This window comes from Pistacia vera, unplaced genomic scaffold, assembly GCF_008641045.1.
Source record: "Pistacia vera cultivar Batoury unplaced genomic scaffold, PisVer_v2 Contig153, whole genome shotgun sequence".
NCBI lineage: Eukaryota > Viridiplantae > Streptophyta > Magnoliopsida > Sapindales > Anacardiaceae > Pistacia > Pistacia vera.
The window spans coordinates 803,166-821,462 of NW_022195608.1; the positions used below are offsets into that span (position 1 = coordinate 803,166).

The 18,297-nt window shown below is 34.6% G+C and overlaps 2 protein-coding genes across 3 annotated transcripts; both read right to left on the reverse strand.

Annotated features, from left to right (window-relative positions):
- Positions 1 to 960: 960 nt before the first annotated feature.
- LOC116124562 lies at positions 961 to 3,220 on the reverse strand. Its single transcript, XM_031410282.1, has 4 exons — positions 2,588 to 3,220; positions 1,784 to 2,174; positions 1,413 to 1,696; positions 961 to 1,050 (listed from the first exon to the last, which is right to left on the reverse strand). Exons 1-4 carry the CDS (start codon positions 3,218 to 3,220, stop codon positions 961 to 963), a joined length of 1,398 nt encoding a protein of 465 aa, XP_031266142.1.
- An 8,499-nt stretch (positions 3,221 to 11,719) lies between these two features.
- On the reverse strand, positions 11,720 to 15,698 carry LOC116124583. Of its 2 annotated transcripts, none has more exons than XM_031410309.1 (4): positions 15,610 to 15,698; positions 13,712 to 14,407; positions 12,553 to 13,311; positions 11,720 to 11,806 (listed from the first exon to the last, which is right to left on the reverse strand). In XM_031410309.1, exons 2-4 carry the CDS (start codon positions 14,357 to 14,359, stop codon positions 11,726 to 11,728), a joined length of 1,488 nt encoding a protein of 495 aa, XP_031266169.1. In that variant the 5' UTR covers positions 14,360 to 14,407; positions 15,610 to 15,698; the 3' UTR covers positions 11,720 to 11,725. The 2 variants fall into 2 exon arrangements, with proteins under 2 accessions (XP_031266169.1, XP_031266170.1); XM_031410310.1 differs by lacking the exon at positions 15,610 to 15,698 and adding an exon at positions 14,934 to 15,008.
- Positions 15,699 to 18,297: the final 2,599 nt, after the last annotated feature.

Genomic DNA, 18,297 nt, shown 5'->3' on the forward strand with positions numbered 1-18,297 from the left:
AGAATAAAAGAGTGTATTGAGCAGAAAATTTTAGGAAAGAATATATACAGTAAGTTAAGGGTGCAGTAGTACTATTTATCATCTGTAGCTTCTTAATGAAGAAAAAATGAACAGTCCTGCATGCCTTGAATATTGCTATATCTTCTTGGAAAATAGAAAATTTATGGAAAGGATAGAACCAGGTTATGAGAGAAGTAAAGAATGATGGAGCAATAATGCATGAATGATACCAAGGCAAGGTGGATTAATTGATGAAGGAAGTTGAAAGAGCTAAAATGACTCAAAATTAATATATATGGGTATAGCCAAGAGTTTGGTTATTTTGTAATTTTGTTGACATAATTTGTGTTCTTGGTCAAGGGAAAGGTTACTTTTGTAATTAACATATGGATATATTCATTAATCAGTATAAAGAAAATTCACAAGCTACCAGTTACAAGATAATTCATTATCTCTTCATTCTTAACTATTAACACCACTATCTGATGTCAAATTAGGGTCACTTTTTCTTGGAAACAAAGTTTACTTCCCACATCTTAAACAAAATGTATGAATGTATAATTTATTGGCTTTCAGTTGGGCCAATGTTTCAGTCCACAAACACCATGTCATTAGCCTATTCATGCATCTTGCTTTTGGAAATTTTATAAAAATAAAAATTTCAAAAGTTTAGCTTCCCAAACTCGCATAAACCTGAAAGTTGTAACGCAAATGTCCTGTTTCTCAATTTGTGCATATTAGAAGAAAAACATAGTTTTGTCTTGTGTGTTTGTGAGAAAGAGAGATGGTACACACAAAGCAAACTCAAAATTGCCAATACAATGCAAATCCTTTGGAGTAATATATTTATATGCAATACCCTCTGGTCTAAAGAGCATACCAGAGTACAAACACAAATTTCAACACAATATATAAATAGGTTTCACATGAATAACATTTCATATTTTAGCTGAAATAAGATTATCCTGACTGTATTGGATTTGGCTCTCTCATAAAGGTATTAGTCAGAGCAGATTCAGATACAAAAGATGCCACCAATAGACGTAAAACCTGCAAAGTAAAACAAATTCATAAGGTATCAACAAGGGAATGGATATCATGCTTTCAGATAATCTTCAGTAGATTCTCTTCTTAGAACAGATTTTAAATTAAAACTCTCCTTTTGTATAGTCTAATTAATTGGAGGTGGTAATGCAGCAGCAAAAATAGAATTGGCAGTAGCTTAGAGTGGTACATTATTGGCTTGGCAGAATAAACTCATAGCATTTGTATTTTACTTCTATATTGTCACTTACTATTGAATAAATCACCATGCATAACAAGATCTCAAAATAGTCAAAAGAAACTACTATCAGAAATCATGGGATGATTTGTTAGAGTTTAATAATGAAATACAATTCATGTCAACTGACCGTCTCACTGCCCACATTCACAACACGCTCCTCAATATCGCTGAAAGGTACCTTCAATTTGGTCAGAGGAGACAGACTTTGGACTTGAGATATGGGTGTGATGATCAGATTGTCAGTTACGGTAAACATTCTTGGTCCAGTCACAAATCCTCCTCTTGTGGCTTCTTTAAAATGAGACTTAGGATCCTTGACAGTTAAAATTGAACTTCTCCGATTATATCCAGAAGGAATTTGACCATCAGAAGTCAGTTCAAAACTTACAGCATAAGACCTACTACCATAATCTGCTGCAAAACAGTATGTTGGGTGCAAACCTTCTTCAATGCCTTAAGGATGGTTCTCATAGCTAAAATCAGGGGCGAGCTTCGGACTGATGAGCATTTTCTTGTGCTCGTTAGATTTCAAGTATTTCTCAGTATCGAGTTCCTTAACACTATTGTACAGGTGAGTTAAGGATCCTTTGGAAATGCCACTCTGCATTTCTCTTATTATATAGCCAAGTGGAACAGTTAGGAAACTGGAGACTAAATTAACAAATTCTTCACTTGCTTCGGCATACCAAACCATTTTCCTGGATTTGCTGATGATAAGCTTTACATGAATCTTCCCATCCACATTTGATTTTGGTTCTTCTACAGTAGATTCAACATTGATATTCTGATCAAAATCTTTTTTGCTGAACTTTGGTGCTGAGTTTTGTTTCAACAAAGTTTCTGTCAAAGGTTTCTTTGACACTAGAGAGCACTTGAGCAAAGTGAGAACCTGAAAGAAGGCATTAGGTCACGAACACAACCACTGTTCAGCTATCTACCAAATTGTGAAATTATTAATCATGCTCAGAGAGCTGATATAATAAAAGATGATAGTAGATCAAATTCAAAAGCCCTACTTTTTGCCAATTATAACTGTTGATCAGTTAGAATCCAAAATTTTTAGCTTCACTGTGAAACCTTTTTTTTTTTTTTTTTCCTTTTTTATTTTAATCCCCATCCTTTACTTGGAAAAAAGCAATCTGCATTGAAGTGAATTATTTCCAGGAGATGTTCATCACGATTCACTAGTACAAATTGGTTTCTTCATGTACTAAGTTTGATCATACAAAGCAATTCTTAACTACAAATAATGGTAGAATTTGATAAAATTATTAAATTTTAGAACCAGAATGAAGTAATTACCTCATCTACTCCTATGTCGATGTTGTACTCCTCAATGGTGCTACTGTCCATGAGTCCTAGCTTAGACACTACAGAAAGGCTTGCTTCTATTGATGAGGGCTTTACTTGTAATTCATCAATTATTATAAATTGGTTCAGTCCTTTAACAAACACTCCTCTATCTCGAGCATCAAAAACAGTCTTCTCTGACAACTCAATCGTCGTATCCATGAGCTGTCCACATTCACAAACAGCATTAGGGTAGAGACTCAGTTTGTGCCCGAAAAGGGTACAATCCGTAGTGCACAAGAAGTACCTCGGCTGCTCACCATCGTCAATTTGCAATTTTAGTCTCTTGTTCTGAGGTGCAGCGCAATTTCTGGGGCATAGCAACATGGTCTTGCATGCTTCAGTCCGGAAACGCTGCATGTCAAGGTTCTTAATGCTTTCATACAAATTGTTCATGCAACCCATCCCCACTGTTGGTGGTTGATTATGATTAGAAATAAGCCTGATGATTGTTCCCATGGGCATTGTCAAGAAGCTAAAGAGAACGTCAGTAAAGTCCTCATCTGATTCCACAAATATAACTCTGTTGTTCTCTTTATCCACCAAGGCCTTCAAGCTAATTGCTCTTGCTTCTTCCGTAGTCATTGAGTATATACTCTCAAATCTTGGTTTGTTCAAATTCTGAATACAACCTGCAAAATCAATGCTTAATCAATTACTTATCTAAGCCTGAAGCCTTGTGTTCATACACTTCAAGAAATTTTGAAATCTATGCAAAAGCTCATTTTTGCTAAAAGCATATATAGTTATTGGATTTCATAAACAAAATCTAATTGCAAAAGGCAGAAACTCAACAAATAGCCATTTTCCTGAAACAAGGAAAACGATAAATTGATTCAAAAACACCATGATTCTAAGCTGATCTCCACAAGGCTGGAAGATTTAAGGACTTTTTATCAGTGCAAATGTTCACATACATATTGTACAATAAGAAAAAAAACATAAATCATTGAACGAAGTAATGAGTTTTAGATGAACTTTTGCATAAACTTACTTAAAGGAGTTCAATGGGCTAGAAAAAACAAGAAGATGGTGGAGATGTGTATTGATCATTTATTAAGGTTTAAAATTTGTAAAAATCTCCAATGTTCAGAACTTTCTGGGATTGAAATGATGATTAAAACATTCTAAACACTGATGAATAAAAGCTAAGATTAAATAACTAACACAAGTAATAAATCTACAGAGAAAAAAGCCCATATAGTCATTCTATTAACTCTAGCTCAGATGCTCAAGAACTTAACTTTAAAAGTAACTGATGTTATATGACAAAAACATATATAGTACCTGGTGATCACCAAGCTACTGTTGCTGGAGAGGAGTTCAATGAAGGATTCACAGAACAGAGTGGAGAAAATCAAGTAGAAGAGAAGTTTTAAGTAAAAAGGTTTATCCGTACAGAGAAATTATTATTCCAAGAGAAAAAAGAACTAAGCTACAGTTAATTTAAAAGGTGTATCCGCACATGTGCGGTCCATTATCTTTATCAGCTTCTTTTCTAAAGAAGGAACTCTTAAGGGAGAAGCAATGAACATTCCATTCACAAAAAAAAAAATGAACAGTCCAGTACTTGACTTTTGATCTTCTTGTAGCAGAGAAATGGAACTAAGCTACCGTTAATAGGGAATATAAGAGGATGTACATCACTGATAGTAATCACCCTGCTATTGGCCTATTTCAATTTATACAGATTGGATTAAAAATGTATTTACATAATCAGTCATGTGTGTTTGTGAGAAAGTAAGATGGCACGCATAGAAGCAAACTCAAAATTGCTAATACAAATTCAAATCCTTCGTAGTAGCATATTTATATAACATTGCAATACCCTCTGGTCTAAGAGCACACCAGATTACAAACACAAATTCTAATACATAGAATCAAGAAGGAAAAAGTGGAGCCAGCTAGGTTCTCTTATTGGGTGACCCCTTCGGTCCTCTTTTTGGCTAGCCATCGGCGCTACCGCTGGTGGCCCTGCCCTTTCTTTTGTGCGTTTTATTTCGGTTGTGTTGGGTTTTTGTTTTTTGGTGCTTTATGAAAACTCCTAAGGTGTCTTCATCCCGTTCAGATCCGTCTAATGTTTCACTAAGACGAGTTTTGAGATCTGGTAAGGATTCTTTTGTTGGAAATGATTCTTCTGAGAATGATCATCATCCTTGTAAGAAGGACTCGCTCAAGTTTATGAATGTGGCGACTCAAGATATGCAAGCTTTTAGCTCTGCTACTACCGGAGGCCCTGATGGCCAGGAAATTGCTCGGGAACAAAACCGGTCTGGAGGAGTTCGTCGGCTTCATTCTGGCATAGACGGTCTTACTGATTCTGGTTATAGTTGTGTTGAAGGTTGTGCGGTTACTGGTGATCGTTCCATAGAGAATCGAGCTTCGTCGCGTAAAAAACCCAAGGTGAGATTTGCTTCTAACCGTGATGAAATGGAGTCTGATCCTCCCCCTAGCCCTCTGTTGCAAGGTGGTGGTGTTGCCGTGTTGCCAGCGGGGTTGGAGGAAATTTAGGCTCGCGTTTGGTTCACATATTTCAAAATATAATTCTAAATTTTTTTCACCAATTTTCAAAATATAATTCTAAATTATTCAATGTCTTTTAAACCCCCTAAATTTGTTAATTTAACTAAAAAAACCTTCAAAGAAAATTTTAAAAATTGACAAAAACACCCCAGCCACTGAAATTTACTAGATTCCGACCACCACTACTGCAAGTTGGCCGGAATTTGGTGTAATGGCACACTACTGGCTGAATCTAGCTGGTAGTGCGCCGATCTAACCTTTTTCTACCAGATCCATGTTAGATCTAGCCGGAAAAGGCCAGATCTACGACCAAAAATCTTTGACCGTAGACAATCATCAACGACGGCCATATCTTTGGCCATCGTTAACGACCAAATGTGGCCAGATCCACGGTGGATCTAGCCGGAAAAGGCTATATCAGCGCACGACCGGCAAGATCGAGTCGGTCATACGTCGATATGGCAACTTTGGCCACCCTCCAGCGATGGTGGCCGACTGTCCGTATTTATGAGTGGATTAGGGATATTTTTGTTAATTTTGAATATTTTATTATAGGGGTGTTTATAAATAAATAAACATAAAGGGTATTTATGTTAATTTTTAAAATTCTACATCGTAATACCCACTTAATTTAACTTTTTTCAAAAGATTATTCTAAAAACTACTCAATAATGAACCAAATGGAGTCTTAACTCTTCGGACATCCGAAGTTTGCATTTAAAAAAGAAACTCGAAAATATTTTTGAATTTTTTATAATTTAGAAAAGCTGATGTGGCATATTTAGGATTCATCAAACATGTAAAATAGGTTAAACTGAAAATATTTAAATATATATAGATAAAATCATAATTAACGAAAGTTTATTTAAATTTTGAAATTTGAAAATGAGCCCCCACCCTTCAAAATCGCTTAATCGAGTCATATACCCAAAAAACGACCAACGAACACTATTCGTTTCTTTGCGATTTCTGGCGACTACAGTGCCTTAATTCCGACAAATTTTTTATCCAAAAACTTCCTTACACAAAACCATGGCCGACATTCACAAAGAGAAGGAAAACCGAATCCCACTCCAAATCTTGAACTCCAGCAACGCTAGCAGTTCAAAAGCTGTCGAAAAAGACATTCCAATAGATCATCCAATGAGTGAAGGTGGTCCAGAGGTAGAAAAGACAACGACAGCACAAGAATAGGGAGAAGAATCTACATTTCTTCCATAAACTTACAAATATAAAAGCGCTATCTCATACTGAAACTCGTAGAATTCATCTAGATCTTGAACCTGAAAAAAATAACTTAAATAGTCAATCAATTTCAAATAAAAATAAGAAATATTATAGAAAAAAAAGTTTTAGACATCTCACATAAATAGTCAAATCAATTTCAAATAAAAATAAGAAATATTATAAAAAAAAAAAAAAGTTTTAAGACATCTCACGAAGATTAGGCCTAACTCACTATATATGGCAACCTAAACAGAGAACCCTCCCCAAAAGCGTTAGATCAGCCACATCAACGTCAGGTTGATAAAAATCCTCACCAAAGTGTATATTGATCCTACAAGTAAAACAAATTCATCAAATTATATTTATCATGCCACAAATAATGAAAGACACATTGATCTGGTTTAAATATGCAAATTGGATTATAAATGTATTTACTTAATTAGTCTTGTGTGTTTGTGAGAAAAAAAAAATGGCACACACAAAGCAAACTCAAAATCGCCAATACAGTGAAAATCCATTGTAGGAACATAGGGGAGAACGACATGTTCCCACCCAAGGTTTGGTGAAACGACACTCTCCCACCCATTAAGTTTCAAAATGACACTTTCCCACCCTTCGTTAGGTTCTATTATGTTTTCTGTTAATATTTTACTGAAAAGACGAAAACACCCTTAAATATTTTACTTTATAAATTTTTTATTATTTTTTAATTAGCTAAAAAGTCAAATATTGAAAAGAAAAAATAGTTAACCTCACCTTAAAAATTATGAGTAATGCTATAAAATTATTTAAAGTTGAATAATCTTAATATTTATTTATAATGCCATCAATATCACATCACTATTATTTATAATGTTTTTCATTTTTACTAATTAACATAAAAAATCAATATTCCTAATTAATTAAATAAATAAAGAAAAAAATTTATCTTTATACTTGGACTAATAAATAATCGAATAAAGACTTTGAATTAACTAATTTTAATTTATAATAAACTAATTAAGAAATAAACTACTTAAGGGTATTTTGATCTTTTCGATCAAATATTAACTGAAAATACTAACAGAATCTAACGAAAGGTGGGAAAGTGTCATTTTGAAACTTGATGGGGGGGAAAGTGTCGTTTCATCAAACCTTGGGTGGGAAAATGTCGCTCTCCCATAACATATTTATATAACATTGCAATACCATATTATTTAAGAGCATACCAAATTACAAACACAAATTCTAACATCTTATATTTTAGCTGAAATAAGATTATCTTGACTGTTATGGATTTGGCTCTTTCAAAAAAACAAAGGTTACAGTAGATTTAGATACAAAAGAAGCCACCAATAGACTCAAAGCTTGTAATACAAAACAAATTCACAAGCTATCAACAAGGGAAGAAATTAGTAATTCAATAATTCAATTTATAGGATTTTTAATGACATAAAGCTCATGAATGATTCAGAACTCTCCATTTGTTTAGCATAATGAGCGGGAAAAGGTATACATTCAATAGATTAAGAATCTGAACACATTAGTGTCCTCAATTCCACTTCAAAGCTAAAATTAGACTTCTAATATGTGAACCAGTGAAAGATTTCTCTCTAACCTCTGGTTTTCGAAACAGCAATATCAGGTTATATTATAAAATAAATTATGATTTTCAACACTGAAAAATGGTAAATCTGTTAGAATGAAATTGATACAAATTTGTTAAATTTTTCGGTGCAACTTTACAAAAAAATGTATGAAAAGGCCTAAGATTTTTGAAAGAATTACTATAAAACATGAAGGAGTTGCTTTGCTATAGTTTTATTTCAGAGATTGATATGCTAACTTACCTCCTCACGACCCAATGCATAGTACGGACTTCAATGTCGCTGAAAGGTACCTTCAATTTGTTCAGAAAAGACAAAACTGAAATTGGGGATATTGGTGTTATTATGAGATTGTCGGTTACGGTAAACTCTGCTGGCCTCCTAACCAATCATCCTTTTGTGGCTTCAGAGCTAAACTTAGGATCCAGGACCGTTAAATATTCATCTTCCCCTGAAGGGAGAAGCGTTTCATCAGAAATCAGTTCGGTGTCAGCATATACATAATAGTAAGGTGGATGTTTAGCTTCCTCAATGCCCAAAGGATGATTCTCATAGCCAAAATAGGGCCAAGCTTGGGACTGAGAAGCATTGCCTTGTGCTCATTTGATTTCAGAAATTGCTCAGCATCAAGTTCGTAAATGCTATTGTATAGATGATTTATGCATCCTTTCCAAGTGCCGGTGTGCATTTCCTTCACTGCATACCCAAGGGGAACAGTGAGGAAACTGAAGAGTAAATCAACAAAATCTTCGCTTGTTTCTGCATAACAAACCTTCTCTTGGATTTGCTAACTGTAAGCTTGATCATGAAAGTCTTCCCGCTTACATCTGACGCTGGTTCCTCCATTCCAGATTTAATATAGTTGCCGATATCAAAATATTTTGGGTCCAACTCAGGTGTTGGATTGTGCCTCAAAAAAGTTTCTGTCGAAGGTGACTTTGATACCAGTGACATCTTGAGCAAATTCAAAACCTGAAAGAACACTTCTGGTCACTAATCGTGGTTGAAAATCACTAGTTACCTCATCTACTTCTATGTCAAGATTGCACTCCTCGCCGTCCTCAGTGATGCTTCCATCAGTCAGTCCTAGATTGAAGAGTAGAGAAAGGCTTTCTTCAGTTGATGGGGGCATTACTCGTAAGTCGTAATTAATCCCTTATCATAAATCGGGTCATTTCTTTAACAAACACCCCTCTATCTTGAGCAAGATTTTTTTTTTTCCGGCAGAAACTTCTCAATATTTATGCACTCTCCACAGGGACAAATAACATCTCTATAGTGACTTAAACGAGGGCAATCACGGGATTCGCCAACAAAGTACCTCAGTGGCTCAGTCTCATCAACATTCAATTTAGTCTCCTACACTAATCTGCAGCTGCATTTCTGGGGTATAACAACATTTCCTTGCATGCTTCCTTCCTGAATAATTGAACATCAAGATTCTCAATGCATTCATATAAATTGTTCATGGAGCCTATCCCCATAGTTGGAGGTCGATTATGGATGAGCCTGATGATTGTTGCCATCGGCATCGTCAAGAAACTAAAGAGGACATCAAAAAATTCCTCATTTGATTCAGCAAATATAATTTTTTTGCTCACCTTGTCCACCAAGGCCTTCAAACTAATAGGTTTCACCCATTGATTATATGTTCTCTTCTTTCTCTGTTTCAAGTACCCAAACCTACAAGTCGGAGAAAAAGTTAATTAAAGATTTTTGTTATCTGTTTGAAGTCTTTTCCGTTCACTTAAAGAATAGTAAAAAGTTCCATTTCCCCTGAAACATGCTCAAATCCTACTCTATGAAATAGAGACAAATTAGAAACAAGGATATATTATATATTTCTTAAGGGAGAAAAATTGAAATGTACTGTACTGTACTTGACTTTTGATCTTCTAGTAAGAGAGAAAATATGAATTCAACACAAGATGGAACAAAGCTATAATAAACAGAAAAGAACAGAGATTTGTCTTTCAATCTTTTGTAGCCGTGACTCATATATTGTTTACAAATCATATTCCATTTGTTTGTGAATGCTAACGTCAAAAACCATTTTCTTCCTCTCAATCCAAAAATATTGCAATTCTACGGCCGAAAACATTATAAGTAACTGATTATCTATGATAAAATTAGATATGGTACCTGGTTTCCAGCTAGTACATTGCTGGAAAGAAGTGTAATAAGATTTTAGAGAGGATCAAACAGTTTACTGAGCAGAAAATTTTAGGAAAAAGTATATACAGTAGGTTAAGGGTGCAGTAGTACTCTTATCATCTTTAGCTTCTTAATGAAGAAGAAACGAACTGTCCTGCATGCCTTGAGTACTTCTATATCTTCTTGGAAAATAAAAAATTTATGGAAACGAAGGAACCAGGTTATGAAAGAAGTAAAGAATGATGGAGCAATAATGCTAAGGCAAGATGGATTAATTAATGAAGGAAGTTGAAAGAGTTCTCAAATGACTCAAAATTTCAAGGCTTATTGGCCATACCTAAATTGAGAAACAAATGAAGTGTGTTTTTGAGTAAGGAAGATGATAAACACAAAAAGCGAATTGAAGATTGCAACTAAGTCCATATCTTGTACCATCTATTTGATATAATTATACTGCAACACCCTCTAAGAACGAAAATTCACAAGCTACCAATTACAAGAAAATTCTTAATTATTAAGACCACTATCTGAAATTGAATAAGGGTCATTTTTTCTTGGAACCGAAGTTTACTGCCCACATCTGAAAAAATGTATGAATGTGTAATTCATTGGCTTTCAGTTAAGCCAATGTTGCAGTCCTCAAACACCATGCAATTGGCCGATTCACGCATCTTGCTTCCGGAAATTTTACAAAAATAAAAAACTTCAGAAGTTTAGCTTCCCTAACTCGCATAAAAACGTGAAAATTGTAACACAGACATCCTGCTTTCCAATTTGTGTGGATTAGAAGAAAAACATTGTTTTTTCTTGTGCGTTTGTGAGAAAGAAAGATGAAACACACAGAAGTAAACTCAAAATTGCCAAAACAATGCAAATCCTTTGTAGTTATAAGCAAAACCCTCTGGTCTAAGAGCATACCAGAGTACAAGTACAAATTTTAACGCTACATATAAATAGGTTTCACATGAATAACATTCCATATTTTAGATAAAATAAGATTATCCTAACTATTTTAGATTTAGCTCTCTCAGAAAGGTATTGGTCAGAGCAAATTCAGAAACAAAAGAAGCCACCAATAGACGCAAAGCCTGCAAAGTAAAACAAATTCATAAGGTATCAACAAGGTAATGGATATCATGCTTTCAGATAATCTTCAATGGATTCTCTTCTTGAGCAGCTTTTGAATCAAAACTCTCCATTTGTGTAGTCTAATTAATGGGAGGTGGTAAGGCAGCAGCAAAAATAGGATTGGCAGTAGATTGGTGTGGTAGATTATTGGCTTGGCAGAATAAACTGATAGCATTTGTATTTTACTTCTACAGAATCTATACTGTCACTTACTATTGATTGAAAATAATGAATTTGGAGATGGCTATGCCTTGCAATTTGACGAGACTTACAAAATAAAAAAAATAAAAGATACAGATAGTATGGGAATCTAAAACCTTATGAAGAAATGAGCTATTCGGCTGATGCAGTTCTTCATTGTTACTTTAAAGCTAATAAGACTTCTAATGCTCTTGCCAAAGTGTGGAAAAACCTTAAAATACATATATGAAACCTTNCATTCCATATTTTAGATAAAATAAGATTATCCTAACTATTTTAGATTTAGCTCTCTCAGAAAGGTATTGGTCAGAGCAAATTCAGAAACAAAAGAAGCCACCAATAGACGCAAAGCCTGCAAAGTAAAACAAATTCATAAGGTATCAACAAGGTAATGGATATCATGCTTTCAGATAATCTTCAATGGATTCTCTTCTTGAGCAGCTTTTGAATAAAAACTCTCCATTTGTGTAGTCTAATTAATGGGAGGTGGTAAGGCAGCAGCAAAAATAGGATTGGCAGTAGATTGGTGTGGTAGATTATTGGCTTGGCAGAATAAACTGATAGCATTTGTATTTTACTTCTACAGAATCTATACTGTCACTTACTATTGATTGAAAATAATGAATTTGGAGATGGCTATGCCTTGCAATTTGACGAGACTTACAATATAAAAAAAATAAAAGATACAGATAGTATGGGAATCTAAAACCTTATGAAGAAATGAGCTATTCGGCTGATGCAGTTCTTCATTGTTACTTTAAAGCTAATAAGACTTCTAATGCTCTTGCCAAAGTGTGGAAAAACCTTAAAATACATATATGAAACCTTATATTGTTTGCTGCATCTAGCTGGGTGAATTTCTGTGATTATGTCCCAGAATACAGTATGGTTTCCAATAGTAACATTCTCGCAGGTTAGGCACAATCAAAGAAAAGTTTAATCATAGGGACCTGAATTTCGAAGAAATTCTTAAAGGTTGTATGCCAAAATCACCATGCGTTTCTATAACAAGATCTCAAAATAGTCAAAAGAAACTACTATCAGAAATCATGGGATGCTTTGTTAGATTTTAATACTGAAATATTTATGTCAACTCACCTTCTCACTGCCTACATGAACAACACGCTCCTCAATATCGCTGAAAGGTACTTTCAATTTTTTCAGAAGAGACAGATGTTGGACTTGAGATATGGGTGTGATGATCAGATTGTCAGTTACGGTAAACATTGTTGGTCCAATCACAAATCCTCCCCTTGTGGCTTCTTTAAAATGAGACTTAGGATCCTTGACAGTTAAAATTGAACTTTTCCATTTAGGTCCAGAAGGAATTTCGCCATCAGAAGTCAGCTGAAATTTATAATAACTACCACAATGTTCTTTACCACTGCATGTTAGGTGCAACTGCAAACCTTCTTCAATGCCTAAAGGATGGTTCTCATAGCTAAAATCAGGGGCAAGCTTTGGATTGATGAGCATTTCCTTGTGCTCATTAGATTTCAAGTATTTCTCAGCATTGAGTTCCTGAACACTATTGTACAGGTGAGTTAAGGATCCTTTTGAAATGCTACTCTGCATTTCCTTTATTATATAACCCAGTGGAATAGTTAGGAAACTGGAGACTAAATCAACAAATTCTTCACTTGCTTCGGCAAAACAAACTATTTTCTTGGATTTGCTGATGATAAGCTTTACATGAATCTTCCCATCCACATTTGATTCTGGTTCTTCTACTGTAGATTCAACATAGATGCTCTGATCAAAATCTTCTTTGCCGAACATTGATGCTGAATTTTGTTTCAACAAAGTTTCTGTCAAAGGTTTCTTTGACACCAGTGAGTACTTGAGCAAAGTGAGAACCTGAAAGAAGGCATCAGGTCACAAACACAACCACAGTTCAGCTATCTAAAAAATTGTGAAATTATTAATCAAATTCAGAGAGCTGATATAATAAAAGACGATGGTAGATCAAATTCAAAAACACTACATTTTGCCAATTATAACTGTTGATTAGTTAGCTTCTGACATTTTTAGCTTGACTGCAAAACATTTTTTCTTTCCTTTTTTCTTTTAATCCCCATCATTTACTTCTAAAAAAGCAAACTGCATTGAAGGTGAATTATTTCCAGGAGATTTTCATCACAAGTACAAATTGGTTTCATCATGTACTAAGTTTGATCATACAAAACAATTCTTCCCTACAAATAATAGTAGAATCTGATAAAATTATTAAATTTAAGAATCATAATGAAATAGTTACCTCATCTACCCCTATGTCGATGTTGTACTCCTCGATGGCGCTACAGTCCATGAGTCCTATCTTGGACACTACAGAAAGGCTTGCTTCTGTTGATGCGGGCTTTACTTGTAATTCATCGGTTATTATAAATTGGGTCAATCCTTTAACAAACACTCCTCTATCTCGAGCACCAAAAACTAACTTTTTTACAGTCTTCTCTGACAACTCCATCGTCCTATCCATAAGCCGTCCACATTCGCAAACAGCATTAGGGTAGAGACTCAATAACTTGTGCCCAGAAAGAGTACAACTTGTATAGCACAAGAAGTACCTCGGCAGCTCACCATCTTCAATTTGCAATTTCAGTCTCTTGTTCTGAGGTGCAGCGCCATTTCTGGGGCATAGCAACATGGTCTTGCATGCTTCAGTCCGGAAACGCTGCATGTCAAGGTTCTTAATGCTTTCATACAAATTGTTCATGCAACCCATCCCCACTGTTGGTGGTTGATTATGATTAGAAATAAGCCTGATGATTGTTCCCATGGGCATTGTCAAGAAGCTAAAGAGAACGTCAGTAAAGTCCTCATCTGATTCCACAAATATAACTCTGTTGTTCTCTTTATCCACCAAGGCCTTCAAGCTAATTGCTTTTGCTTCTTCCTTACTCATTGAGTATAAGCTTTCAAAATCTTGCTTTGTTCAAAAACTGAATACAAGCTGCAAAATTAATGCTTAATCAATTACTTATCTAAGCCATAAGCCTTGTGTTCATAGACTATAAGAAATTTTGAAATCTATCCAAAAGCTCATTTTCTGGTTGAATTTCATAAACAAAATCTAATTGCAAAAAGCAGAAACTCAATAAATAGGCATTTTCTTGAAACAAGGAAAAGAATAAATTGATTCAAAAACACCATGATTCTAAGCTGATCTCCACAAGGCTGGAAGATTCAAGGACTTTTTCTAAGTGCAAATCTTCACATACATATTGAACATTAATTTGATCATTAATTAAGGTTTACAAGTTGTAAAAATCTGCAATGTTTAGAGCTTTCTGGGATTGAAATAATGATTAAAACATTGTAAACACTGATGAATAAAAGCTAAGATTTAAATAACTAATACAAGGCATAATTCTACAGAGGAAACAACCCTTATAGTCATGCTACTAACTGTAGCTCAGATGCTCAAGATCTTAACTTTAAAAGTAACTGATATCATATGACAAAAACATATAGAGTACCTGGTGATCACCAAGCTACTGTTGCTGGAGAGGAGTTCAATGGAAGGATTCAGTGAACAGAGAGTGGAGAAAATCAAGTAGAAGAGAAGTTCTAAGTAAGTTAAAAGGTGTATCCGTACATGTGTGGTCCATTATCTTTAGCAACTTCCTTTATAAGTCAAGACTTCTTAAGGGAGGAGAAATGAACAGTCCAGTACTTGACTTTTGATCTCTTGTAACAGAGAAAAAACCCATACCGGAACTTTTTTATTTCCAGAATATACCTATTTTCATTAAGTAAAATGATAACTTAATTTAAAGACTTTGATCCAAATTAGCTGTTGTCCACAGGATATATTTATGCATTGTAAAATTAAATCCCAAAACAGAAAAAGAAACTGCTCATACTACTTAAGAGAGCAAGGTAGTAAACATTCTGAGTAAACAACTGTTAATTATAACCGGAAGTCTGGAACTAAACCATTAAAATTAATCCCAATGAAATCAGTCAATCCTCAATGCTCATAGCTTTGTGGGGGTTGAAATAACAGTTAAATCATTCCAAGCATATATAATTGAAGAAGATTAAACAACTAATAGAAAAGTCTCTGCAGACCAAAACTCATATATCGGCTAGTTCAAGAACCCAACATTTTACAAGAACTGATTATTTATGATGAAGTTATGTATGGTATACCTGATGATCGCCAAATGCAGCTAGTTAGCTAGATAGTGTTGCTTGAGAAGTGTAATGAAGGACTTAGGAAAGGTCGGAGAGCGAAGAGAAAAACCAGTAGAAAAGCAGTTTTAGCACCATTTCATTATCTTCTATTTTCATCTCAATGCTTCTTCACGACACTTACACTAAAATCTACTGGCAAAGAAGAAGAAGGAAGGGGAGGGAAGAAGAAAGAGAAGAGTAGACACGAGAAAGAGTAAAGATTAGAAGAAAGAAAAGAGGAGATGAAGAGAAAGAGAAGAGGAGAGAAAAATTCGAAGAAGAAAGAGGAAGAAGAAAAAGAGAAAGAGAAGAAAGTGACGGGGAGTGATGGGGAGAGAGAGAAAAAAAAAAGGAGAGAAAGAATTGATGGGGAGTGATTGCGTGATGGGGAGAGAGAAAAAAAGTGAATGATGGAAGTGATAGGGAGAGAGAAAAAATAATTAATAATAAATTTGAGGGTCCATTTGCTTTATTTTAAATTTAGAGGGGTTTATTGAAACTTTTAGGTATGTATTTGCTAGTTTTTAAACTTATAACAATTAATAGAATTGTTTAAAGATGATACTGTTATATACTGGTCAGACTGACCGGTCCAATCGGTTGGACCGGTCAACCCGCGAACCGGCCTCTTAATCGGGTCAACAAACGGTCCGACTTTTAAAACAATGTTCCATACACCTCCAATCACCTAAAAAAAAAAATTGGAACCTTGTTGTAGGGAAATTAAGTCATTTACAATGGCCCATTTGCTGATGAAGCCCATATCTACTTTAATATAATAAGCCCATCAAAATCCATAATAATAATTAATGTAATTTTGTACTCTCAAGGTCAAGGCAATGCTGATGGGGCATTACTCTTAATTCATCACTGATCGTGAATGGAATCAATACTAAAAAAAAAACACCTCTATCTGGAGAATCAAAACCTGCCACTTGATTATTCTTCTTAGAGTATTGCTTCTCATCACGTATTTATCTGATTATATGGTTTAGTTGTAAGCATTATTCCAGTTTGGAAATACTTCACGTCAAGATTCTTAACGCTTTCATACAAATTGCACATGCAACCTGTTAATCCCACTTGTGGTGGTTGATTATAGGTAAGCCTGATGATCCTTCCCATGGCCATTGTCAAGAAACTAAAGTGGGACTAGTCAAATCCTCATCTGATTCAGCAAATATAACTCTGGTGTCTCTTTGTCCACCCAGGCCTTCAAGCTAATTGCTTCTGCTTCTTCAGTAAATCCTCATCAGTAAAATTTCAAGGCTTATTGGCCATACCTAAGTTGAGAAACATAAAAAGCAAATTCAAGCTTGCAACTACAGTGCATATCTTGCACCGACTATTTTATATAATCATATTGCAATACCCTCTGAGAATGAAAATTCACAAGTTACAAATTACAAGAGAATTCGTTATCCCATCAATCTTAATTATTAAAACCACTATCTGATATCAAGTAGGGTCATTTTTTTCTGGAAACAAAGTTTACTGCCCACATCTGAAAAAATGTATGAATCTGTAATTTATTAGCTTTCAGTTAAGCCAATGTTTCAGTCCTAAAAACCATGCCATTGGCCTATTCGTGCATCTGCTTTTGGAAAATTCAGAAGTTAGCGTCCCTAACTCGCATAAAAAACTGAAAATTGTAATGCAGACGTCTTGTTTTTCAATTTTTGCAGATTAGAAGAAAATATGTTTTGTCTTTTGTGTTGTGAGAAAGAAAAAGATGGTACACACAGAAGCAAATTCAAAATTGCAAATACAATGCAATATCTTTTGTAGTAATATACCCTCTGGTCTAAGAGCATACCAGAGGACAAACACAAATTTTAACACAATAGATAAATAGGCTTCACATGATCAACATTCCATATTTCAGTGAAATAAGATTATCTTGACTGTTCTGGATTGGCTCTCTCAAAAAGACATCGGTCAAAACAGATTCGGATAGAAAAGAAGCAATCAATAGACGCAAAGCCTGCAAAGTAAAATCAATTCATAAGGTATCAACAAGGGAATGGATATCATGCTTTCAGATAATCTTCAGTGGATTCTCTTCCTGAACGCTTTGAATTAAAACTATCCATTTCTATAGTCTATATAATGGGACGTGGTAATGCAGCAGCAAAAATAGAATTGGCAGAGCTTTGAGTGGTAGATTTTTGGCTTGGCAGAATAAACTGATAGCATTTGTATTTACTTCATATAGTCACTTATATTGATTGAAATTTGGAAATGGCAATGCCTTGCAATTTGACAAATACTACAACATAAAAATAATAAAGATACAGAGAGTATGGGAATCTAAAACTTTATGAAGAAATGAGCTATTTGGCTGATGCAGTTTCTCATTGTTACTTTAAAGCCAATAAGACTTCTAATGCTCTGGCAGTGTGAGGAAAAACATAAAAATACATGTATGAATTTATATTTGTTGCTGCCCCTTGCTGGGTGGATTTCTGTGATTATGTCCTAGAATAATGTTTGCACTAAGAAATAGAAAATGATATATAAGGTCGTCATCATACTTTATGATTCCATAGTAACATTACAGCAGGTTAGGCAAAATGAAGAAAGTTAAATCATAGGAACTTGAATTCAAAGAAAATTTTAAAGGTTGTATGCCAAATCACTATGCGTTTCTACAACAAGATCTCA